Consider the following 26,542-nt stretch of genomic DNA (forward strand, 5'->3'; position numbering starts at 1 on the left):
GCTGTTACTGAACAAACACTCTATAGTCTATATTGTATACTATATCACTGATTACGCTATCAGAGCATAGAGCTTGATCCTTTTAACATATAAATGCGCCACGTCTCTGTCTGCATGCATGTGTGCGTCTGTGTAATGCACGTACTCGAGAACCGTTTGACCCACTGACTTCACATTCGAGTCTTCGACACACGCAATCCACACCCCCGCAGGGAGTGCAGTGCCCAGTATAGCGTCGGTCGGACCCACAGTTCTCCAGAACCACCACAAAAGGCTCTGGTCAGGCTCTGCCAGTGGGCCTAATGAGGCCAACTCCTTTCACCTGGGCCAGGCTCTACCAGTGGGCCTAATGAGTCCAACTCGATCCTTTCACCTGTGCAATTTGCAGCCTCTGCCTCAGCCAATTGAGGCTCAACCAATCAGGCTCTGCCAGTGGGCCGAATTGATTGCCAAGTACACTTTTCAGTTTGCCCACTTCTCACAGCCACCTGCCAATTGATTACTTAACCACTTTTCACAGTCAGTTTGCAGTCTTCAAACACAGGCACATACACAGATCACCATGTGGGACACCGACTGACAGTTAAAACGGGTGCTATGACAACATATATCATTAGGTTCCCAAGTTGCATCGTTCCCAAGTAGGCCGGTGGCCGACTGAGAGTCTGCGATGGGCACGTACAGGTCTATTCACTTAAAGATGGGGTGCCGTGATTTTTGTTCTTTTTCTGTTGTGTCTATAGAGTTGTGTCTATAGAGTTAACATTAGCCTACTCTAATAGACCCCCAGGTGTGGTTATAATATTGAAATATGTCTTCCCTGTGTATTTTTGGTTTCTTCCTGAAAGCTGAAAGCCTTTGAGTCAAACGGCCCAATAGAAATAACACCATTTTAGTGACGTCATAACCCCTCCCACATTATCATACAACAACAGATGTGGGCGAGGCTTAAGTTCAGGTGGGTGGTGCTAAGGTCCAGACCATACTTAATGAACTGGTGGGTGTGGCCACATAACATAATTTTACACTTTCTGTAGCCTACACTATTTTGAAATAAATCTTCCTCCTAGTATAACCATAGTACCTGATGATCATGTTTTAGGGAGGGAAAGAAATCACAACACTCCATCTTTAGTACCTTTAGTTCAATACTGTTGCACAACACAATTAAGAAAGCTTTTAATAGGCTACAATGAATAAACATAGTATATGTGCTGTGTGCGTGTGTGCGTGCGTGCGTGTCTGTCTGCACATACATGATGTTATTAACGTGGTCGTAAACAGTTCAAGGCCAAATGAAGAGCGTCGAGGTGGTTTCTGGACCTGAAAGCAGTGTGAATGTGAACCTCTTGAAGCGGGACAATCTAAGCCAGACAACACGTAATGACCGCCCTCACCTCATTGATCCATGGAAAGCACAGAAACCATGGCAATGGACCCGCACGCTTGTCAAAGGTACAGATTAGTTACATTCGAGAAAACCTTCGCCATTATTGTGTCTTCTAAACATGTGCACCGGTTCTCACCTTTCATCATGTTATTTTGACCTTGAACAACTAAAGCAAGACATGAAACAACTTGAGCCTTTTACATGACTGAGATGTCAAATCATTTAGATATAGTCCTCGTCATTGTTATCAGATCTGAACCAAATCTTTAAAACACAAAACAAAATTCTAGCCGAGAAATAAAATCATTATTCAGATCTATAAAAGCTCATGTAGATCTGACATTTTAGCTATGAGTACAAGTGGGCCTTGAAATTGTGACCAATGGTGTGGTAACTAACTAAGTTAACTAACTAACTAACTAACACTAACAATGTGTGACTGTGTATGTGTAGGCTGTATGCTGAGGACGAGGAGTGTGTTGGGAATGCTGGGAAAAATAGAATGGTATGGCTTTGCTGCTCTGGGCATTCTGACCGCTTTCCTCAGCTTCCTCATGGACCTGAGTGTAGCCAAACTGCTGAGAGGTATGACTGACTGACTGACAGAGACACACACACACACACACACACACACACACACACACACACACACTCTCTCTCTCTCTCTCTCTCTCTCTCTCTCTCTCTCTCTCTTCTCTCTCTCTCTCTCTCTCTCTCTCTCTCTCTCTCTCTCTCTCGCACTCTCCATCATTCTCTCTCTCGATCTTTATCCCTCGCTTCCACCCCTCCCTCTCATTCTCATCCCCTCTCCACCTGTAGCTCATCAGTGGCTTTACGTTCAGCTGGAGGGTCATTGTCTGCTGCAGTTCCTCTGCTGGACTCTCTACCCGGCAGCGCTGTGCGCGCTCTCTGCATCTTTCTCTCACAACATCTGTCCATTCTCCACAGGTTCGTATGACTGAGCGTCGTTAAATGAGCCTTTCACTGTAAAAAAAATCTTTACCTAATCTTTACCTAATCTGCCCTGCAGCAGCTATTACAACTGACATGATAACATACTTCTCCTTCTAAAATGAGCTCATGGCATATAGAGAATTCACAAGTTCTCTTATCGTTCCAAGAGGCATTTAAAATGAGATATGTGTAGGCAAAAGGGGACAAAAAGTCAAACATACGTGAGTGTGGATATGTCAAATATAAATATATAGAATTTTGGGCTGCACATGACATTTACCAAGCAGCAATAATTGACATTTCAGTGGGCATATCTACTACTATAGCCTATCTCAGAGTTAAATCACTGATTTGACTATATAATTGTACGTGCAATGTTGATATCTTCAAGTCATCTTTTTCTATTTATAAAGTTCTGAGTTGCACAGTCAAATACTTAGTGTTCATTTATCCATTGGAAACTCTCAGAGTTACCACTCCACCATTTCTTATGTCCGACTCCCCACTAATGATTATAAGATATGGCACCATTCCTGTCAATTCACTCTGTCTCAGAGGAGGGCTGTGGACAGTATACAGAAAGCTGCCTACCAGTGACATCGTGTTTAGAAAGGCAGGTTTGGTTGTTTCAAACAAGATTGCATTTATTTTTCAGCATGCTAACTTTCGGAGAAGAGAAAGGCTGTATTGGAACTCTCATTGATGATGTCATTGGTAGTCACTAGTCAGGTTTTTGAACTGTCCATGGCCCAACAATGAGAGATAAGAGTGAGTAGACGGAAATTGCATCTTATAATTACCATATAGTAAGGGCCAATTATATGAAGATGAGGCTGAAAATGGCTAAATCCATTTAGACCTGAGCTCGATTCTACAAAGTGTCTTCTAAATCATGACAGTTTTCTGAAAAGCCTATGTTTCTGTATCAGTGGTACCGCACATGCTCATATAATATAATATTCCAAATTTGCGCTACATTTTCACGATAAAAAAAAAATAGCAGATGTACAAGTTGAGTGCCACGCTACGAGCTTGTAAATCTGCTATTTTTCAATAGCTAAAGTATAACGTAATGCTTAAAACACCAAAAGGGGTTCTCCTTTAACACTGAGGATTTTACTGTATGGATGGCATGAAATTTGAAGCATACTTTTTGGTGTTTCTTCAAGGCTCTGGGGTTCCAGAGGTGAGGACCATGCTGTCTGGTATGGAAATGCCCCACTATCTGTCTCTTACCAACATGTTTGCCAAGTTTCTGGGCCTCATCTGTACACTTGCAGCTGGCAGCACCGTGTTCCTAGGCAAGGTGGTACGCTACCTTTTTCCAGATTTGTTTTATTTATTTTATTCACGTTATATTATATTATTAGCATTATCTTTTATCCCATCCATCCAAAACATTTTTTTACAGCTGGGCACCGTAGCACCATAATAGATGGTGATGGTAAGGCACAGTTGTGCCTTATAAACCACAAGCCAGAGTCTGCTGGATAAATTCTGTTAATATTATTGTTGACAGAGTGAAATTTGTTCTGTGTAGGGTTTTCATTTGTATAATTGTATATCTTACAGTCTTTCCATATCCCACAGTTTTGTGGTAAGGGGGAACTATTTTGCTGTACTTACAGTACGAGTGAAACAAATTAAATGAGAAATTTGTTGTGGTCAGGCAGAAACCTCATATCGCCATCACATGTTTCAATAGCAGATGATAAGGGTAATCTACCATATGGGCACCTTGGGAACGTTCCCAAAAAATATATAACGGCATAAAACCGCCCCAAAACATTGTAGACCTTGTAGATGGACAATTTTCACTATACATTCCAACCAACAACAACAAATTGATGAATGCAGACGGCAAGTGGGGTCAGGTAAGGAACATAAATTCATTTTCTTTTGGCCAGAGCTTGGAATGTCTCCAAATGGATTCTGCAGAGACAGGTGAAAGAAATCATCAGTGGATGCCTCCAGCATAAAGTGCCCACTGAAGCAGAAAAAGAACTTGCCGGTCGACATGTAACATATTGTCTAGCCGGCGAGACAGATTGTTCAAACTATTTCAACTAATTTACAGTCTTGACGTCACTGCTACTGCTGCGTCCTCCTCAATTTGTCATGGCCCTATGACAATTATCTCTCTCTTCAATAAAAGGTTGCAGGTTAAATTATTTAAATGACATTGTAATAAAAGTGACTTATATTAGTCAGATCATTATTGTTTTGTCACATTCCTCAAGACAAACCAAGGTAACAGACTCAAAGAATTCAAATGGGCTACATACATATTTTATTTAGCAAAGGAAAAATAATAGGGTTTGCAATTGCATTCACATACATAAGGGTTCTCAAGTATCCTTAGCTGCTCGCAACAATGCAAGAAATGGCTGCTGAGACCTATAAAATGTATAATGAGCTTAATTTGCAAGGTGTGCTTTAATCTTCTCCAACCCAATAAAATATGTGATCAACAGTATGAAATGGAGCTAAATCCTTCACTTCAAAATTATTAGACAATAGGCAAGAAGTGCAAAAAGCTAAAATATCACATTGAAGCTTATCAAGAGAGTGGGAATTAAGAGGTAGCCTACTCCAAAACAGTGCTATGATATACAAGGGTCATGGTCACATCAAGGACTCCTGAAGGTGTGTTGAACACTGAGTGTGTGCACAAGGGAGGTAGGACATTTTACATTTGCTACTTTGATGGTTCATTGATTATGAAAGGGTTGCATAATAGCAAATAAATCTGTTTAGTACTAATCTATAAGGCTGTCCCACATGCAGATAAGCGCATAACCTGAACACGATAGGCCTACTTGAGTGACAGAGAGGGTCATGGTATTTTTTATTGCTTCTAAAACAGCATGTATTCCCAATTCTTCCCAACATAAACATGTAAACATGATTTATATAACATCACCGGAGTGAGTTAACAGTTGTTTTCATCACTTCCTGTTGTTTGACGTCAATAAAATGGCCAATGTTCATGAAAAGCTCATCCTAGCAGTGGAGTACACTCTTCCCAGGTGCTCTGAACAGTTTCACTGTTACCCAGTAGCCTACCATGTGCCTGCAAGGCGGTCACATCTGTAGAGACAATTCTCGTTGTGACACATCTCATCCACAGCGGTGGGAAAAACAATTATTGTACAAAGAACAATTTACTAATGTGTGCTGGAAATAGATATCTATATCTATATCTGTATTAGAGATGTCCCAATACTGTATCGGTATTGGGAAAGTAGTGGTATCGGTCCTTATTTGTCATATCGGTGCATATCGGTATCGGTGAATATGCCAGTCTAGTAACCACCGATCCGACACAGGGGTAAGGGGTTGACACTATGGCAGGTAAATAAAATGTTGGGGCATGTGGAGTTTGCTTTCGAGTTGCCCAAACTGCAAGTGCACATATAAGGAGTCTGCTATAAACACAATACGAGATATATAGCTAGATAGCTATAAACACAACACGAGATCACAACACTGGTATCGGTATTCGGTATCGGTATCGGCTAAGACAGACATTGTGGTATCAGGATTGGAAACGGAACGAAAAAAGTATATATCTGTATATACATAAATTCTGACATGGTTGTATGTCCATTCCAGGGTCCCTTTGTGCATCTGTCCACCATGGTGGGATCGTACCTGAGCCATCTCTGCACCCTCATTCAAGATAAGGAGGCATGACATCAGAGAATAATAATTAATTTAACCCCATTTCAGCATATAGTGTAAAGCGAATCGTATATGATGTCTGTGATAATTTTACAGCATTCCCTTTATCATACTATAATTCTAACAATGTCTGAGTGTGTGTCCGTGTGTGTGTGTGTGTGTCTGTCAGAAACAGTGCCGTAACTCCTTACACCAATCACTCCCACTTTTCACACATTTGACCAGATGAATATGGAGGGCGTAACGAAGCCCTTTTTCTTCGATTTGACACATTAAGGATTATTAATTAATGTATTAGTCAATTACAAACGCACCCGGGGGCAAATATTTCACAACGGGTAAGGACTAGTAGTTATAACACTACAGAACTGCATGTCTGTTATAGGAGAAAAAGAACATTGAGGGACAAATGATGGTTGTTGCTGCTGCTGTTGGTGTAGCAAGCTGCTTTGGAGCTCCTATCAGTGGTGAGTAAAGCCTGATTTGTATACACCGTCGTAAACCAGAGTATAAATGAAGCAAGAAAATAACAGTAACAGCCAACATACATACAGTATAAAGAATAGAGCTTTGTTCAGGACGGTTGATTCTAGTCCCTCTGTCTGAGTGATAAAGACCCTGACTGGCTTCACAAAGCCCTGACCTTAAGAGGCCACTTCACCCCTTTTGCAGCCAGATCTTATTTTAATGATCTTTTTTAGGACACAAGAAACACTTTCCTGGAGTTTTTATGTGTGCAATACAGTATGTGTTTTTAGGGAGTCACAGTGTTGTCGGACTAATGCCTGTCAGACTGTTAGTATGTCTAACCAACGTATGCACCCCTGTGAGAAAGGGCCACTGACAGTCTTTTGTCCGAGCTGGGTACCTTTCCCTTGTTCGATTTGATACAGAAAAGGACTCTTTCACACTTTCGCACTTTCAACACCGAGCGAGAGAATGGCAAAAGCTGGGTGTAGGAAAGCCACGCTGTGATTGGCCAGTAGTCGCAGACCCCACAATGCTGGGTTGATGACTGACGCAGAGGTCAAGACAGTGACGTATCACGGCGACAAAGATCAGGCGTGAACGGCACTTCCGCTCTGCATACTTCGCATTTATCACGGTGTATGACTTGGCCACCTGAACTGGCGCACAAAATTGTGCGCTCCATGGGCACAAATTTGTGGGCGTGGAATTCTCCGAAATGTAATAAACAATATACCCAAGTAAGATGACAGGCTGTTATCCCATAGCTGATGACAGAATGTTGCATCTAATATTATAATAATAATAATAATAAACCTTTATTTATATAGCACCTTTCAAAACGAGGTTACAAAGTGCTTTACAAAGAATAAGAACAAATGCATTTTAGATATTTTAGTCAAGTAATTTTGTCATGAAAATCTGGTCTCACTTCCTTCCTGGACTACAAGTCACACCTCCACGCAGCCTCCCCCATAGATATATATAAGAAAGGCCAGATGGCTCACTGGCTCACTAGATGGCTGCTGGCCATGGAGAGCGATGTCGCTACGTGGCGGCCATCTTACTTCGGGGCAGCATAACATTGTGTCTATGGGGCATGCACTTTTTAAATAACCATAACTTGCTCAGTTTTCAACCGATTTTCAAATGGTTTGGTTTGTTATAAACATCAGAGACGTCAGCATACTTAAATGCTTTTATATGACGTTCATATAATAAATAAAATAACATTAAGCAGATAAGCATCCTGAATAATAACGTATCATAACTGAATCATAATGTTTATAATAAACCAACCTGTTTGTAAATGCGTCAAGATTTGAGCGAGTTATTAGTATTTTTGTTTGAGCTGAAATAGAACATACTGTACTGTAGCACCGAGCCAAGATGGCCGCTACGTTGGAGACTCCGCCTTGAGCCATCTAGCCTTTATACAGTAGGCCTATATGTCTATGGCCTCCCCCTCTCCAAAGGATGGGGAGTGCACCAAAGCATTATGGTCATTGTAGGAATTCAGCAATCCAGTCAAACCCTAGTCAAACACACAGACTTCATTATTTTTCTGGCCGTAGGATGCAAATTTCAAATTGCGCTACTGTTATCTACTACAAATACTATTAACATTGAGTGCAGTCTTCCAGTGGTGAAATGTCCCTTGAACCCGAAACACCATTGGAATGAATTGGAATGGCAAATGTGAGCCAGGTCTAATCTGTGCCTGACCTCATTGAAGCTCCTGTGGTTCAATGGAAGCAAATCAGTAGCTTCCACTACTACTAGAACATTCTCCACTATTTTGGGATGATTTCTCTCTAGTTGTAACATTGATGCTGCGGTTTGCTTCCAGGTCTGACTGACACTTCATGTGGCCTGACTTGCATTTGGCATTCCAATTCCATTGTTCGAAAGGGGTATAAGGTCAGGTCTCGGCGGGTGCCTGCATGCCTGCCTGGTGGCTCAGCCAGTTAGTAGTGCACAGAGGAGACCATGTGAGGACCCGGGTTTGAATTAGCCCGTCTTGCACGTCTCTCCCCTATCTCTCTGCCCTTGGTTTGCCGTCTCTCTATACACTGACCTATAGCATCTGAAATAAAGCATAAAATGGCAGAAATAAAATGTCACGGCCAGGGCTCTGTGCAGGTCGGTCAGGTTATTTTCCCTATTCATCTAAACAAGCCATATCTGTGTGGGGAATTGGGGATGCGGGGGGAGCACAGGGGATTGTCATTCTGAAACAGCAAGCGCCGTGGCATTCCTCCAAACCGTCGCCTCAAAATTGGAAGCACAGTTGTCTGGAATGTATGTAATTGTAGCTGAAGCATTAAGATTTCCATTCACTGGAACAAACGCCACTAATTAGAATTAGTGATTCTAATTAGTGATTCACTAATTAGAAATGATGTGAAATTAAAATCATTAAACGCGCAGGGGAAACTGCCAAGTGATTTTAATATAATAATAACTTCGTATTATGATCAGTGCCAATGGTGGTTGATAAGGTAGTATACGGTAGGCTAAGACTAGTGTCTGGTTATTGTTTTTTTTATTACCAAACAATATACTATAACTTTGCTGTTTAAATAACATATATTCTGTACAGAGCTAAAATAAATAAGGTTATTATTAAACTGGTTACTGCAGTAATGGTATATAAAATAGTATACCTGGTAATTAAACTGTTGTGGTTATAGTTCACCTTTATGTAAAACACAAATCTGTCCTCTGTCTACTCTATACTGATGAGTTAAAAAGAGTCTCCATTAGCCAGTCGATCAGATCTATCTCTGTGTGGTGACATCTACATTCAAAGTATGTATGGGTTACAACTGTGTGGAAACAATTCAGAAAAATAATAATATTGCAGAATCAATGCAAAGACTAGGGTGGTCCTTAATATTGGGATGAAGATATGATTTGCCCAATATAAATTGGGGTCCCAGAGATAGAAATGCCATTAAATGGGTGGTCCGTAGACTAATGCATGTTAAACTGGGGGTCCTTGAAATTAATTTATTTTCTTATGGGCCCAACCATAATATAAGGGTCCCTAGCATATATTTTCAAATGGGGGTCCACGGGTTCATTAGTGTCAATTTGGGGGTCCTTGACATGACAAAGTTTGGGAACCACTGCTGTACAGACACGTCAGTAGGGAGATCTCTTTTTATTTGGGTAGACATGACAATCTTGGCGGGAACCCCTTATGGTGTTTTAAGCCTTATGTTATGCTTTAGCTATTGAAAAATAGCAGATCTACAAGGCAAGCTCATAGCGCGACACCGAGTGCCGCGCTATGAGCTTGTAGGTCTATTTTTGAAAAATCGAGAAAATGTGGCACAATTCTTTGAATATACTGTATATTCTTTTAACTCATATCTTTGCTTCTGGGGGGTTCCCTGGAACAACATATTTTTACATATTTTAATCTCTACAGCTGGCAATTGTAAACAACTATAATCTCCACCAGTGGGTGCATGTGTTTGGGTCTGACGTACTAACAGTCTGACCCTACCCAAAATCCAAACCCTAAACATAACCTCACAGGAAGCCACGGGTTAGTTTTAACCTGCCACGCATGTCAGGAGCCACAGGTTTGTTTTAACCTGCCACAGGTTAGTTTTAACTGGCCACGCATGTCGGGAGCCACAGGTTAGTTTTAACCGGCCACGCATGTCGGGAGTCACAGTGTTGTCGGACTAATGCCTGTCAGACTGTTAGTATGTCTAACCAACGTATGCACCCCTGTGAGAAAGTCTTTTGTCCGAGCTGGGTACCTTTCCCTTGTTCGATTTGATACAGAAAAGGACTCTTTCACACTTTCGCACTTTCAACACCGAGCGAGAGAATGGCAAAAGCTGGGTGTAGGAAAGCCATGCTGTGATTGGCCAGTAGTCGCAGACCCCACAATGCTGGGTTGATGACTGACGCAGAGGTCAAGACAGTGACGTATCACGGCGACAAAGATCAGGCGTGAACGGCACTTCCGCTCTGCATACTTCGCATTTATCACGGTGTATGACTTGGCCACCTGAACTGGCGCACAAAATTGTGCGCTCCATGGGCACAAATTTGTGGGCGTGGAATTCTCCGAAATGTAATAAACAATATACCCAAGTAAGATGACAGGCTGTTATCCCATAGCTGATGACAGAATGTTGCATCTAATATTATAATAATAATAAACCTGTATTTATATAGCACCTTTCAAAACGAGGTTACAAAGTGCTTTACAAAGAATAAGAACAAATGCAGTGCACACCATAAACAGCAGTTTACAATAAATAAATAAATAAATCACACCCGTGTGAACTGAGTGGTGCAATTCTCTCTCTCTCTCTCTCTCTCTCTCTCTCTCTCTCATTAGCAGGCAACAGTGCAGCACTATCTCCCTCTCTCTGTTTCTGGCACAACAGCGCCCCTACTGGTACTCACAGTCATACTGGTGCTCATAGTCACATAGGTAGGTTAACGTCACATAGGTAGTCACATAGGTGCATAGGTGAAAACGGACATTGCTGTTCCTTGGAGTGGCATTCCAAAGAGTTGGGGCTCTGAGGGCAAAGGCCCGGTCACCTTTTGTTTTCAACTTAGAAGTTGGGATTTCTAAGAGCGCCTTGTCTGGGGACCTTAGTGCGCTGTGGGACATATAGGGCTTGAGTTGGTCAGAAATGTAGGATGGGGCCAGATCAGAGATGGCCTTAAAAGTTATTAGTAAGATTTTAAACTCAACTCTAAAAGTGATTGGGAGCCAATGCAGGGATGCCAGGATTGGTGAGATGTGGTCGTACTGTAGGCCTATTAATATTATATTAATATTCTATACAAAGTGATCACCCACTCCCTATCTCTTCCTCTCTCCGTGTAGGTGTGTTGTTCAGCGTCGAGGTCATGTGCTCACATTTTGCCTTGAGGGACTACTGCCCGTGTTTCTTCTCGGCGGCCTGCGGCGCATTGACCTTCCGTCTCCTTTCCGTCTGGAGCGGGGAGAGAGGTGAGCGCTGTCTCCTGACATTATTATAATACCTGCTCGCAACATATGCCCCTTATGTCTGCTCACTGATGCGGTCATATAATGCCTGACCCGACTCATTGACATGGTTTTTCTAGCTCTCTCAAGTCAAATGGAAATCCAATAAAAACTGTCTTAATTATGTTGTCATGGCGATGGCAATGACACGGGTGATTGGGTTTTGGGAATATCGGCAGGGGCGTTTAAGCTGATAGACTATAAGGAACAATAAGATAAACGCAATAAAGTGGAGGATGATTTGATTTGGAAAAGGCCACGGGAGAGCTCAGTACAGTGACTCTAATTCGTTTTCTGTCCACAGAGACTCTTGAGGCATTGTTCAAAACGGATCTCTCGGATGCCTTACCTTTCTATCCACTAGAGATTCTGCTCTTTGCTTCACTGGGGTAAGATTATTCACAAGGGTACAGTTGAACAATAATATTGTCTGCATTTAAATGCTATACCTTTTGTAAGCTTATCTAAAATACTCAATTATAATTGACTATACATTTTCATAGACAAGAGAAAGGCTGTTACTAGTAAATATAATTAATTCCTGCTTGTACCATGCACCCTACTGTCTATAGCCCCCTGCTCCACATGACTGGCCTATACTGTTGTAGGCAGTACAAACTCACAACACACCACAATGCATTGCGTTTTTATAGATCGGCTAATTTAGCTATTTGTTGTACAATGAAGTGCATATAGGGTTTAAGTCTAAGCGGTTACGTAAAATGTCCCCTCTGTTTCTTCTCACAAATCAAACCCTGAATAAGCCTGGGGTCTCAGTCTTGTGGTTGCTTCTGTCTCTCATATAAAGGTTGCTGTGTGGAGCTGTAAGCTGTGTCTATCTTTTCTGTCACCGCTGGATTCTGCACTTCACCAAAACCAAGCCACTCCTGATTAGGATGTTGACGACAGAGTGAGAGATAATTTTCATCCTCTGAGAGGACAATACGAGTGCAGTGATGAATCAATCCTGAGGATAATCCATTTATAGCTTGAACAGTTCAGATTGTTTTGCCCCCTTAAACTGGCACAGCTAGGGCAGGTTTGATCCCCTGCTAATTTGTTCTAGTGATTTAAAAACAAAAATCAAAACAACCACAGTTATTAAGTGCTTTATCAGAGTAGAAATTCTTATTCTGCAGAGATTCTGCTACTTATAAAGCTCATTAAGATAAGATTAGTTTAGATCATGTGAAACTGGAGATCAACATGCGTGTGTGACTGTGTCAGTCAGTGTGATTTCATGCTGATTTTGAACTTCATGAGGCCAGCCTGTGCCATCTGTCATCTGACATGACTCATTTGGACAAGGATTCATTCAAACCAATGTAAGCCCTATTGATGCTATGAAATTATTAATGTTAATATTTCAATACATTTAATACATAATGTGGAAAACATTCTTGGAGATACTCCAAGTTGGCCCACTGGCTGCATGCACAAGAACTATGGTGCTGATCACTTCTGTGAGATTAGCTCCGGAGTCCGGACAACATGCAGCCTTCTACAGAGCCACGCTGTGTAAACACTTTGCCAAGAGATGATGTTGTGATATGATGGATGAAGTCATTTTGAAAATGAAATGGATTAGTTTGTTATTTCTGATAATTCAGTTAAGGGACTCAGGGAGTAAACTTTACACTTGAATAACTTGAGTATGAGTGATCATTCTGAAGACATGCCCTGGCAATAACATTGATGCATTTGTGTTTGAATGTGTCTCACCAGGAAAGGTCTGTACTCAGCCATGGTGGCCTTTATCCTCGCATCTGTGACGTTTCCCCACTCTGCTGGTCAATATATGGCTTCTAAGGTGGGGGAGATTATTTGTGTCAATAAACCTGAGTGTTTATACTCTACATGAAATTTGGATAATATAAATATGCAATCAAAGAATTATAAAAATGTTCTATAATCCAGTAAACCAAATCCAAGTTAACAGAAAATCAGGACAGAGAACTGACAGAACTCATCTTTTTATCAGCATGTGTTCCAGTTCGAATAGTGTCTGCTTTGTTTCATCACTACCAATTTCACTTGCTTATCCTGCCACCTACTGTATAGGAGTCATCTCCAATTTAACCAAATGGACCCTTATGTGGGCTTTTGGTTATCTGTCTGTATACTCTCAAGAGTTACAAATGTACAATTTTACACTGAGGGTCCTATCCTGTGCCACACCTTAACCCTTATACTAGACTAGTAGCAAAACAAAGGTAGATAAGGCTTTCAGAATAATATATAGGCCTACAGACTCACTTGACATAGGTCTACAGACCAAAAAGAAAACAATGCAAACACAGGGCTTAAATAGACAGGGTAACAGGACACAGGTTAACTCAAAATCAAATCAAACACAGGACAGGATAGGCTAACAGGCAAACAGAACACAGGTGACTAAAGGCAACAATAATCAGGTTGGTAAGACAGAACAGGAAACACCAAACAAGGGGAGGCAGGAAGACACAGAACAATACTACAAAATAAGATACACAAAGCAAGGCAATAACAGAAAACCCAAAGCAAACAGAACACATGACCAATACAGAACATACTTAAAAGACAGAAACATAATGATCTTAATAAGATCATGACCAATACAGAAAATACAGAAATATCTTAATATAAGTCCAATGACCTATACAGAACATACTGAAACGACAGAAAAGTCCGAAACCTAATAAGGACTAGTAGTATATTGTCATGCCATAAATGGTTACGCTATAAATGGTCGTGCCAAATATTAGTCCATCAGTGGTTTGGAGCGTCACAGTTCAAATGCAAAGGCAGAGGAGAGGGGCATGACAATATAACTAGCCGATCTACATTGACACGTTGTGAGCTTGTAGATTTGGCTATTTGAACTATTTTAAAAGGTTTTTCTAAATGGTAAAAAAGGCAAATAAGTTTAGGGATAATTAAGGGGTATAAATTGGTGGCACAAGATATAGGCCTCTGAGTATTTTATTTATTTTTGAAAATGATGTGTGGTGTTTTCTCCCTGCAGTACACCATGAAGCAGCTCCTCGTCTCCCTGATAGACAACAGACCGTGGAACTCTCAATCCCACAATGCCACGGTGGAGCTGGATCCAAACCCTGGGGGGGAGTGGCTATCATCAGAGCATCTGCCCCACCTGGCTCTGGGTGTTTTCCTACTTATGAAGGTACGACAAAGGGTTAAAGGTGTAGTGAAATGAAAAATACGTTTGTTTTTGTAAAAAAAACTTTTCTATATCAAGCTTTGGTAAATTGATTGGTGACAAATGCTGTTGCAGTGTAGGTAACTGCACAAAAAATATGCAGTAAACCTGGTCTCTATACTGCCTCCCCCTGGCCAGCTGGGGTGCCTGATAGCGTGTTCCTTCCCTGTGCTGCGTCCAACCGGGGAGACTACCCCCTGTCAGGTGAAAAGAAGCGGCTTGGACTCCTCATGCATAGAAGGAAGCATGAGGTCAGTCCGTTGCTCTCCCTAGGTTGGCAGAGTGAGTGTAGCACAGAGGATTACATTAGATAATTGACACAAATAAATGGGTTGCAAATATGGGTTGCAAAAATCGTGGGATACAAATGTAGGCCAAGTAAAAAAGAAGCTCTTGCACTCAGATTGATGTTGACTTGTGCACTCGATCAGTATACTAGCTGTGCAGGTGTGCTGATCGTGTTTGTTTACATTGTGTACGTTCAATGGCTAGAAAGTTAATAACTTTATAATCTGTATAATCACATCTTTGTTTCCATTGTTAACACCGAGTTGTGGATGCTGGTCCTAGCCTGCACCTTGCCACTACCAGCAGGCTACGTCATGCCAGTGTTCATCTATGGTGAGTGAAGCAAGATTAGCTACACTACACATACACTGGTTAGATTTCTGGTACCTTTTTGTGTTCTACACTACAACTGTTCTATTTGTACATACTAAAGTTAAATTAACACTGACCGCAGACCGGACACCGTACAGGCGCACACCCTTGATGACTCAGAGTAGGGTTCGAACCCTCGACTTTCCGCATGGAAGGCGTATGCTCTGACGAACCGATACACTAGGGCAGCCCTCCCTCAGGATTTCATTGTGTATTAATAAAATCTCTTTGCTGTATATTCTCACCATCTGAAAAACAGATTTGTCAAATAAGAGTCCATCTATCTGGGAAGCTAACTTTAAAAGTGATTTACTCATTTTACTGTCAAATGTGCAATAGTAGCCTACATCAGGTAGCGGACACTTCAGGTAGAGAAAACGTGTGTACTCTAAGCTTCTAGAGGGTACTCATGTATCAGACAATAGTGACGGATAGTTATTAAGTGAGCAAAATGTGGGGTCCACTCCTTTTTGTGTGGTGCAACCACTCCAAGAAACAGCAATGTCCGTGTTCACCTATGTGTTGGCTCACCTATGTATGTGACGTTAATGAGCACCAGTATGATGACTAGGAGTACCAGTAGGGGCGCTGTTGTGCCAGAAACACAGAGAGAGAGACAGTGCTGCACTGTTGCCTGCTAATGAGAGAGATAGAGAGAAGGAGAGAGAGAGAAGGGGGGGGGGGGGGGAGAGAGAGGGGAGTTGCACCACTCAGTTCACACGGGTGTGATTTTTCTTTGCATGCAGCATGAATTCATGCTTGTCTGCTTCTCAGGTGCAGCTATTGGGCGTTTGGCAGGGGATTCACTTGGTTATGTGTCCACCAGAATGTCTTCAGGCCAGGATTGGGTTGCTCTAAATCCTGGGGGCTATGCACTGGCTGGTAGGCCTAGATAAACCTGCTTATTGTAGCTAACATAAATCAATTGACAATGCTAACATTCTGTCTACATATGAACTTGTTTTGAACACAGTATAAAACACGACATGTCTGACTGCAGGTGCGGCTGCGTTTTCGGGGGCAGTCACACACACCCTGTCCCCTGCCCTTTTGGCTCTGGAACTAACAGGGCAGTTCAGCCATGCAGCTCCTGTCCTCGTTGCCACCTTACTGGCCAACGGCCTGGCTCGCTCTGGCCAGCGGCCCTCCTTCTACGATGCACTCTCCATCAGCAAGAAGCTCCCACACCTGCCATCTCTTCTGAAAGCCTGCCCTAGGTGAGAAAACACCTAGTGTTTGGTATTTTAAATTATAATTAATGGCTTATTTTTCTTTTCCTTCTTTGAAAGCATCAATAAAAACCAGCAGTGTGCAGAATTCATTCATTCACTCATTCATTCACACTTTCTAAAAGTTTTTTGGGTAAAATATCGATTGAATAGGTAATTACAGACAAAGATTCTGTTGGGGTGAATCATTCACCCCAACCAAATGGCTAAACCTTTTGTAGGTAGGTAACCTGATCTTGCAAACTGCTGGTACAATCACTACCAATGAACTTCTTGTGTGTAAATGTTTTCCACATTCTACAAGCTGACAATGTGCCGAAGAAGCTCATCATGCAGGCCATGTCCATATTTAGTTATAATACAGACAGAAAGATCCATGACATCATCAATGCAGATATATTTGACTATTTCGAGTGTTGCTGCTTGACTTTCAGAACTCAGTTGTGTACATTATAATAATGGCTCCAAAAGGGAAGTGTGGAAAAAGTGGTAAAGGTGCAGCTGCACCAGGAGGCGGAGATACCGACAAAAAGGAAAAGGCACAAAAAGGAGGCACATCCGTGAAGGTGCGGCATATCCTCTGTGAAAAACACGGCAAGTGCACGGAGGCGCTGGAGAATCTGAATGCCGGTCGTCGCTTCAGCGAAGTAGCGTCGCAGTTCAGCGAAGACAAAGCCAGACAAGGAGGTGATCTGGGTTGGATGACACGAGGGTCTATGGTGGGACCCTTTCAAGACGTGGCGTTTGCCTTGCCTGTCAGCACCATGGATAAACCTGTGTACACAGACCCCCCCGTCAAGACCAAATTTGGCTACCATATTATAATGGTGGAAGACAAGAAGTGACACTTAGGAACCTCTACTCTTCACATGTAATGTGGCCAAAGTTTCAGAAGCGACTTTCTTTAGCACACTGATGTAACTAGAAAGTGCCCTTATGGCGTGTGCACTTGAGGTGCGCTATTACCTCGACACCCTGGAGTCCAGGGTGTAGAGAGTGCAGAGAGCAGACCTGCACACTGTCCAGGGCCTGGACAGTGTGCAGGTCTGCTCTCTGCATCCGGGATGTACACTGCCTTGACCTTTAAATAGAGCTAGACATCAAGTCCAGCACCGATAGGAGACTAACAAGGGGAGTCGTTAACTCGCATCCTGCACCTTCTCAACAATTACATGATCAGATGTATTATCCTATAAGATGCATAATATTACCACAGTATACATTACACACAGGACACTGTAACCCTCCCCTATCCTAGGGTAAAGTCGACAGACAGACCGACGGACAGACAGACAGACAGACAGACACACAGACGTTCTTCTTATAGACAGCTGGCCTCCTTCAGAGCCATGCAGAAATGCAGTCACAATAATTGACCACATGAATATTAAATTAAAGGAAAAATAATATCAGCAGCTACTGTAAAGTCTTCTTTCTTGCAGGATTAGATCTGTGACAGTAGGACATAGTCTGGGACGTAAAGGGATGGTGCTTGAGAAAACAGCTGGGCTGATGGAAGTGCAGCGTGTTCTACATTCAAGCACTGCGACAGAGTTCCCTGTTGTTGAGTCCTTTGGTAGGTAATAACACCTTGAGTCAAAGCATATCCCATTTCTAAACTGTTTGAGTTAGGCTTAAGCTTTCGTTATGTCAAAACTCTACCTGTGTTGAGTCCGGTGCATACAGTGTCAAACGATATTAAGGTACTTTTAACTTTTATTACATTTTTCTATGAATGTGCTGTGAGATCAGGTTGTACATTTACAGATGGGTCACAAATTACTCATGTGAAGTGAGGGGGCAGTCTTATCATCATACATCATCATACTGATGTATTCCAGCCATTCACAATTGGCGTCCTCAGTTTTTGTCCTCACTTTTTTCCTCAATTCTGTTGCTCAGCCAATTAAATCAACGCTATGGGGTACACACAAACACAGCCTGGGCATAGGAGGGGCAAAAACAATAACACTAGAAAAAGTGCTTCTCAGAGGCACAGGTCAGGTAGATTATTGTGGTTCCCTGGTGGCGCTATAATAGGCCGATGTCACTTTAATTACTGTTCCTAACACTAGCCAGTTGAGCAGTCTTTGTGACTGAAGCTCCGCCATCGATCTGTGCCCAGAATTCTTATACCATGGAGTCATGGTTGGAGCATGATCAGATGTAGATCTGTATCAGACAGGACACCTGTTTGCAAGCAAGCAGATACATTAATTATTTCTCCACTCAGTTATTCAGGTTTATCCTTTAATTTGTCAGCAATGTGTACATGCCTGATTTTTTTCCCTTTTTTTGTATCCCTTGGAAGAGGGAACCTTACAGTCTACAGAGACATTGACCATAAATGTTAACAGCAAAAATGGGGTCCAATTCTTCAGTGCTACTGCTGAGGTCCTATTACGAGCCATTTTCTGATGTCTATCTGTCACTGAAAATGCTTTTCACAGCTTGACAGCCAGTCTTGACAAAAGTGCCACTTCCCAGAAAGGAAGAAAATTGAAGAAATATCCCACCTCAAAAACTATAACTACACCAATTGCATGGAAAATGGAAAACAATCCCACCGACACCTTTACAAGTTGGCATTTTATCAGTGATCATATTCAAAAATGTTCTTTTATTTCCCCCAAAATAGCAGATCTACAAGCTCACAACACGGTGCATCAGCTATCGACGAAATACAGTATAAATCAGGCTTAAGCTTTAGGGCACGGTCACACATGCACTTCATTCATACGCATGATTCATTAGCGCCAGCTTCCCCATTCTATGGTGGAGATTTCTGTTGCGTGTTGATGACGTAAAGGTACTTTCAGACCTGGCATTGATTAACGCAGGCGTTGTCGCCTGGATCAACGACAGGTCTGCTCCTGATCTGCTACAGAGGGGTGCGACAACACAAGCGTAAAAAAAAAGCTCAACAGAATCCAGGTGTAGTCAGTCGCGGGCGTGTGCACGAAACGAGCATGCGCACGATAATTTCACAAGACCGCACCCACGTAAATACGTTTGCGTTGTCGTCCATCAACTTCTCTGCGCATACAGAAAGAAAATGCAGGTGTCATTGAAAATGAATTACTAAGGACTACCATACAGGTCCTTATGGTTTTTAATCCGAAAAACGCAGCAGTGTGCAGGTACCTTAAGGCTTTCAACGTGTCTGAAGCTTGCAGTTCAACATTGGTGAACTTTGACCAGGAGTCAACCAATAGGAAAGAAGCAGTTCACTTGTAGCTTTCTTTCAGTGAGACAACGTAATTTTCTTGGCATGTGTTGGCTATTGGCTCCATCACTTTTGAAGCGCATATTTGACCGTACCCATAATGTTTAGAAGCTAATCAGTCTTCCTGCTGATGCGGTTGGCAGCGGTGCAGTTGCCATCGGCATGTAAATATTTGCAACACAGAAGTAGACGCATTATACTACAGTAGAAAGTTGTTGATACACTGAACTGTGACAGATTTGTTTTTGCCTCCCCTCTCCTTCTCTCCTTTTTCTCATTCTAGGTTCACAGATTCTACTGGGGTCCATTTACCGCTCAGACCTGCAAACATTTCTGCAGCGCACTAAGGATGAGGTGAAAGCTTTCATTCAGACTCTTAGTTAGCGGATAACTATAATCGACATATTCCCCTTTTGAAAGGCTTAGAATGCAAGCCCAATTAGGGTAGAGCTTCGTCATCAATAATCACTGCTTGCTAACCAAAATGCTGCCAAATGTACAGCATGGAAATGAAAACATGTCTTTGGAGCATAAAGGGAATTTATGTAATATAGCATGAGAGCCCAGCAATCATGTGAAATTATTCTGCTTCTTTCTAAAGTGCAACAAACTTCTATCTTGATTCTCACAATTCCTTCAGGCTTTGAAGGGTTGGTGTTTATCAAAAAATAAGAAAATTATATGTATCATAAGTAGAGCATCACATCTTCACTGTCGGGTAGAAAAACCTAGCTTTTCAGTATTTAATGTTTTTCATAAATGAAAGTTGTTGTATGACAGTATCGTGCAAAAGTAGTGAAAATAGCCAATCTACAAGTTGACAACAGAACACTAAGGTTGTAAATCAGCTATTTTCGCTACTTTACATTGTTTGATATTTTTGCCTACACTGATGCACCAGCCAGAATGAATGCCAGATTAATTGGTCAAGTCTGTCGGTGGGTTTTACACATATTTAACTAATGAAAAGAGCTTGAGACAAAATTATAGCTACATGATATTTGGACAAGGCTTCCACCTGACAGTGGCAATCTGAAATACAGGGGACAATCATCATCACATCAGTATAATCAGCTGCTTGTATCATTCTTCAGGTTGCAGAGAAACAACTGGCAGATATTTGTACTATCTATCCAACCTCTGTGCAGTTGTCAACTCACAGCACCATACAGGAGGTGAAGAGACGTTGCAAATCATTACCATTCAATGCTCTACACGTCCCTACATTTGAAATGACTTTTTCCCAAAAAACTTTGTTTAATCTCTGTTGCACCATGCAGGCCCACGGCATCCTGAGCATGCTTGGTTCTCAGACATTGTTCGTGACAGAGGGAGGAAGGCTAGCTGGGCTTATCACTTGGCCCGAGGTAATGAATATTCTAACAGTGAGAAGGAAAGGAGAAGAAGAAAAAAGATTCATGAAAAAATAACATTCTTGTCTTAATGGAAATGTGATTCATGCCTGTGAGACATACGTCATAGTCACGCTATCACACCTGCATGTGGGCGTATTTGGCTACTGTATGCACTCGAGTCAACAACACATTATGTTGGACTGGTGCTGGTAAAAATAAGCGTTCATAGATTCAAAGCTGTCATCTCGCCTTCCCTTCCTTCCTGTCTTCCCCGCTCCTTCCATCCCACCCTGCCCTGCTGTCTCTGTCTTCCAGATGAAGAGAATATTAGAAGACATAGCCAAAGACATCTGAGTTGTGGTGAAGTTGGTGGGGGGAGGGGGGGATTTCCCTCTCATTAGAGTAAAGTCTCTAGGCTCTAATAAGGAGATCTCCTCTCCCCCCATCATAATTGGTTCCAGAAAAACACTGTCATTATCCAGAGGCCAAATGAGCATCTATCAGAGCTTGTCTATGTGTGTTGTTGGAATGAGGGGATATGCAACATGATCTGCTTTTCTGACTGGGAGTTTGTCTCCTAGCACAGGACAGCAGTATTGGAAGTCGTTATTGTGTGTCGGTGCTTTAGAGTTAGATGAAAAAAGAAAGAAAATAAATCTCAGTAGGTATGTTGAAACATCAGTCAATGGAAATGGGGTAAACACAGCCGCAGTTAATTAAATTACAATGAATGCATTAGGCATGCCAAAGAGCAAGCACTGACAATAGTCAATAGTATCAATGCTTGCCTATGGCTAAATCAAACATAATTATGCACTATTAATTTGATTAGCTGCACTGTGTGTTAATTTACCCTGTTCTAATGCCTGTAAAATATAGTCCATTACTGTCTGTTTCAATACTGCCAGTTATTTAAGCCCTCCAGTTCCTTTTAACAATTGCCATTTTGATGGGTAAACACAGCTAAATGTAACATTAATTGTAGATGTTTTAAAGGACAACTTTAGTTTTTTTCAACCAAGGTTCATGTTGTTATTAGAGAAAGTAAAAGATGAGTGTTATTTTTTTTCCATTTGCTGCTTTCTTTCGTTTTAGGGATTTTAGCTGTTCTGTACAGGGGGGCGGGGGCATTCGAGCATGGTGCTAAATATGTATTTTTTTACAAAATATTATGGAGATTTATTTTTTTATTATTTACTATAGCCCTAATAAACCCCAGGAAATTACATCTGGCCACAAATAAATCACAGGATCTACTGAATGTGAAGGTAGCCTAGTGGAGGGAAGCCACACTGTGTGTCATAGGCTCAATGTCAGTTTGACACATTCAGTAGATCTCGTGATGTTTTGTGGCCAGATGAAATTTCCAGGGGTTTATTAGGACTATAGTAAATAATTAAAAAATAAATCGCTATAAAATGTTGTTAAAAAATACATATTTAGCCCCATGCTCGAATGTCAAAAACAGCTCAAATCCCTAAAACGAAAGAAAGCAGCAAATGAAAAAAAAAGAACACTCATCTTTTAGTTTCTCTAATAACAACCTAAAACATGAACATTGGTTGAAAAAAACTAAAGTTGTCCTTTAAGTGTAGGTGTGCCATAGCACTAGCAGCGTGGACAACTCCTGAACACTTAACTTCATGTACACAGAACCATTCGCACTTATTACCTTCAGCTATTTGAGGGACAGAAGTATCACTTGTTTTTTGATTGATTGAAATATTAATTAAGTTTGCAGAAATACAGTACATTTCAAGCACAACTCAATACAAAGACTGTTAACTGTGAGTGGACGACCCAATAAAGCATCACACTTGTTTACAATTTTGTTTTAAAATGCAAACTTTGTTCATGGGTGGTATGGCCGACTTGGTGCTGTAGCTTAGGGGATATTTCTCATGTTATTTTAAAAAGCTTAAAAACACATCTCGCAGGAAAAGAGACAATGAGAGAGCTTTACAACAGAAAGCCAACTATTAGGGGACTAACTATTAGGGCATTTGACACCGATACCTTCGAATCACAATGTGGGACAGGGTCTCAATTAGTTTGACGCCTGTAAAGTGAAGGTACAATTAAAGGACCTTTATAAATGCTAATGTTTGTAATTTTTTTTCCCTTTTTCTTCTTTAACTATAACCTTTTTTTTCATAGAAGTGTGTATTTGTATGTCTTTAAATGTTCTGATGAATTGAAAATGGGGGAGCCTGATGTAAACAAGTCTTAGGTCACATTCATACCAGAGAGCTTTGCTGCGATTAAAACGAATCCTGCTGCACATTGTCAGAAAGTGCGCTTCGTTTGGCAGGTGTGAAGGCTCATTCGAATCCTAATGCGCAGCAAATAACCGCATTTTACTCAGCCCAAAAACGTGGGTTTCGCTTCGCTTCGAATCGCACTTGACTACGATTCGGTGCAGGTGTGAATGCAATCCGCAGTAAATAAAGGAAATGAAGCAAACATAATGTGGCGGGTGAGGAGCTGAACACAGTTGGAGACGGAGAAGGCATATTTTACGCAGTGCAAAGATGTCCCGTTACTGTGGATAGACGTGGTCGAATAAGGAGACTGAAGCCCTGATCGAAATGAGGACGTGTACATTAATCAATTGCTTAAGAAAACACATAAAAACACTGCAGTGTATTATAGCCTACATAATATTCTGTCTGTCTGTCTGTGCGTGCCGTAAACATGGAGTGCTGTCACTGTGTGGGACTGGGGAGTTATATCAGTGCGCTCATGCAGCGCTGTGCTGCATGCCCAAAAGAACAGTGTGGCGGCTGCGTGCGTAGAGAGAGAGAGAGGGGCGGGGGTCCCAGACGGCACGACACATGCATGTTATGAGTGTAATTCTATCACCATAAATTTCACTGTGTAGGCTATAGTTTATGAATGGAACACATTGATAAAGGTCCCCCCTGCTGCGTTTCCAATTGCTGCGAATGACAGTGTGAAGGCAAACCGCAGCCAATTAAATATGCAAGAATCCCAATTTCCCCGCCCATACGGATCTGAGTCTACCGAAGTATTAGGTGAGAATCTGACCTTAGTGCTTTTTCTGGTTTCATCCTCAATCAATCAATCAATCGATCTCCTCTCATTGGTAATATAGACACTAGACAAGGGGTTCAGGTGTACGAGGAAGAGTTTAGACAGGAATGGTGGGTAGCATGGGTAGCCTATGTATGGGATATCAGTCCATTTATATCCCACAGTATGGATCTCTTAAAAAAATGTAATTACTTTTTTGGGGGCAAATGCTTTAGACAACTAGAAGCCAAACAATAACAAGATTTCTAGCTCATCAGGTTTCAGTGTAAGTCTGTCATTTGACATTATCCACAGTCACGCTGCATTTGTGGCCCCACTATTGTTGAGTGGAACAGCAGACATTGTTGTCGGTCTAATTAAAATTCCAAATCAGCAGATTGCTCTGCCCAAGGGTTCAGTCATTTTAAAGAATATGATCATATTAGCCTGCTCTTCATCTTATCGGCTTCAATTGAACACTATTCTGAGTGTCAGCGATAACAATAGGGGGAAGGCAGACAGATACAGCCCCAGGAGGCTCGCATTGTGTAAACTTCTATTAAAAGAACGCCTGGAGCGATAAGGTTAAACATGCCCCCTCTATTATCACTTGCTCTCTCAAGCTGGCGTACTGATACACACACTCACATGCTCCAATGTACGCCTGCATACTAAAGCCTGAGTTGTACTTATTGTGCAGCGGTGTCGTACATAGCCAATCTACTGCTCGCAAAACATGGCAGCGCAATGCGCTGCGAGCTTGTAGATTGGCTGTAGTCCTGGTGCGCAACACCGGCCTGCAACTAAGTCTAGGTCTACATCATGCTTAACACATTGTATGCTAGAGTTTTCTATTTGCTCAGGCTTGCTGGTGCTAAGCGATTAACATTGGACTTTTGAACTTTTTAGGGGCCCACAGCGAGGGGCCTCTTATAGCTAGAATCACATCGCATAAATAAAAAGTAGGCCAAACATGTCCACTTCAATTTAAAAAAAAAATTATGATTCTACCATCTTCCATTCTGGAGATATTGACCTTTTTCTAAAACCTGCTTTTGAAGGCACACTGCTCGCTTGAAAAAACAGCAGAGATATGGAAGGTTGAAGTTGACAGACATTGACAGACAGATATAAAAATGAACACAAATAATATCATATACATACTACACACTGAATGAAAGCCCTGAATGTCTACTTTTAGGAGGAAAACAAATACACATGGTCCCATGTATAGTTTGTCAGTAATTGGCTATTGAATGCAGCTTGCGCCCACCAGAGAGGATTTCAGAAAATGCATGGACCAGAAGAACTATTATTCACAAAATAAGGCCTATAGCGAAATGTTCACTTCACATGGGTGTGATTTTTATTATTATTACAGTAGAAGTATTTTTCTTATGAAAGCAGAGAGTCTTCTGTTTCATACGGTATATAGTATGTACATGTCGCTATAGGCCTTATTTTGTGAATAATGGTTCTTCAGGTCCATGCATTTTCTGAAATCCTCAGAGTATTTTAGACAAGACAAGGAACTGACAACTAAATATTCACAAAATAAGGCCTATACATACTATATACCGTATGAAACAGAAGACTCTCTGCTTTCATAAGAAAAATACTTCTACTGTAATAATAATGAAAATCACACCCCTGTGAAGTGAGCAGTGCAATGTTGCACTGCTCACTTCACAACATTGCACTGCTCACTTCACATGGGTGTGATTTTTATTATTATTACAGTATTAGTTTTTTTCTTATGAAAGCAGAGAGTCTTCTGTTTCATACGGTATATAGTATGTACATGTCGCTATATGCCTTATTTTGTGAATAATAGTTCTATAGGTCCATGCTTTCTCTAATCAGACCAGTGTGTGTCCAGTGGAAACCTCGTATGAATCTGATCTCAGGTCAGAATGGGCTAAAGTTCTCTCTGAAAAAGAGAATTTTATAAATGAAATGGATTCAATAGTCTAGTATTGACAAACAGTATATGGGATATGTGTATTTTATTTGTTTTCCTCCTAAAATTAGACATTTAGGGCTTTCATTCAGTGTGTAGTTGATACTTTATTTATGTTTATATCTGCCTGTCATGATAACGTCATGATGATGATGATTCTATGCACATATGTGATCATTGTCTCAGTAAACAAAATCAACAGATCGTTTGATAGCATAACAGTGACTTGAGAGGTTGACATGTCTGGACATGAACCACAGGAGCGACTCAACTCGCAGTGGGGGGGGGGGGGTTCCACGACATGTCTGGACATGAACCACAGGAGCGATAAGCGTAGCCAGGCTGGCTGTGATTT

General features: G+C 41.5%; 2 protein-coding genes across 2 annotated transcripts; both read left to right on the forward strand.

Moving 5' to 3' along the window:
* Nucleotides 1-1,295: 1,295 nt before the first annotated feature.
* Nucleotides 1,296-21,548, forward strand: clcnk (chloride channel K; the record flags this gene model as incomplete). Its single annotated transcript, XM_083769774.1, has 18 exons — nucleotides 1,296-1,455; nucleotides 1,844-1,975; nucleotides 2,210-2,338; nucleotides 3,514-3,653; nucleotides 5,960-6,034; nucleotides 6,414-6,495; nucleotides 11,364-11,489; nucleotides 11,830-11,914; nucleotides 12,334-12,435; nucleotides 13,251-13,335; nucleotides 14,530-14,688; nucleotides 15,276-15,345; nucleotides 16,159-16,266; nucleotides 16,385-16,601; nucleotides 18,056-18,189; nucleotides 20,123-20,193; nucleotides 21,120-21,206; nucleotides 21,510-21,548. 18 exons carry the CDS (start codon nucleotides 1,296-1,298, stop codon nucleotides 21,546-21,548), a joined length of 2,001 nt encoding a protein of 666 aa, XP_083625900.1.
* LOC310861175 (peptidyl-prolyl cis-trans isomerase NIMA-interacting 4-like) lies at nucleotides 17,072-17,458 on the forward strand (the record flags this gene model as incomplete). Its single annotated transcript, XM_083768519.1, has 1 exon — nucleotides 17,072-17,458. The coding sequence occupies one exon, from the start codon at nucleotides 17,072-17,074 to the stop codon at nucleotides 17,456-17,458; it is 387 nt and encodes a 128-aa protein (XP_083624645.1).
* Nucleotides 21,549-26,542: the final 4,994 nt, after the last annotated feature.

This window comes from Protomyctophum parallelum (assembly GCF_964188405.1).
Source record: "Protomyctophum parallelum genome assembly, chromosome: 7".
Taxonomy (NCBI): domain Eukaryota; kingdom Metazoa; phylum Chordata; class Actinopteri; order Myctophiformes; family Myctophidae; genus Protomyctophum; species Protomyctophum parallelum.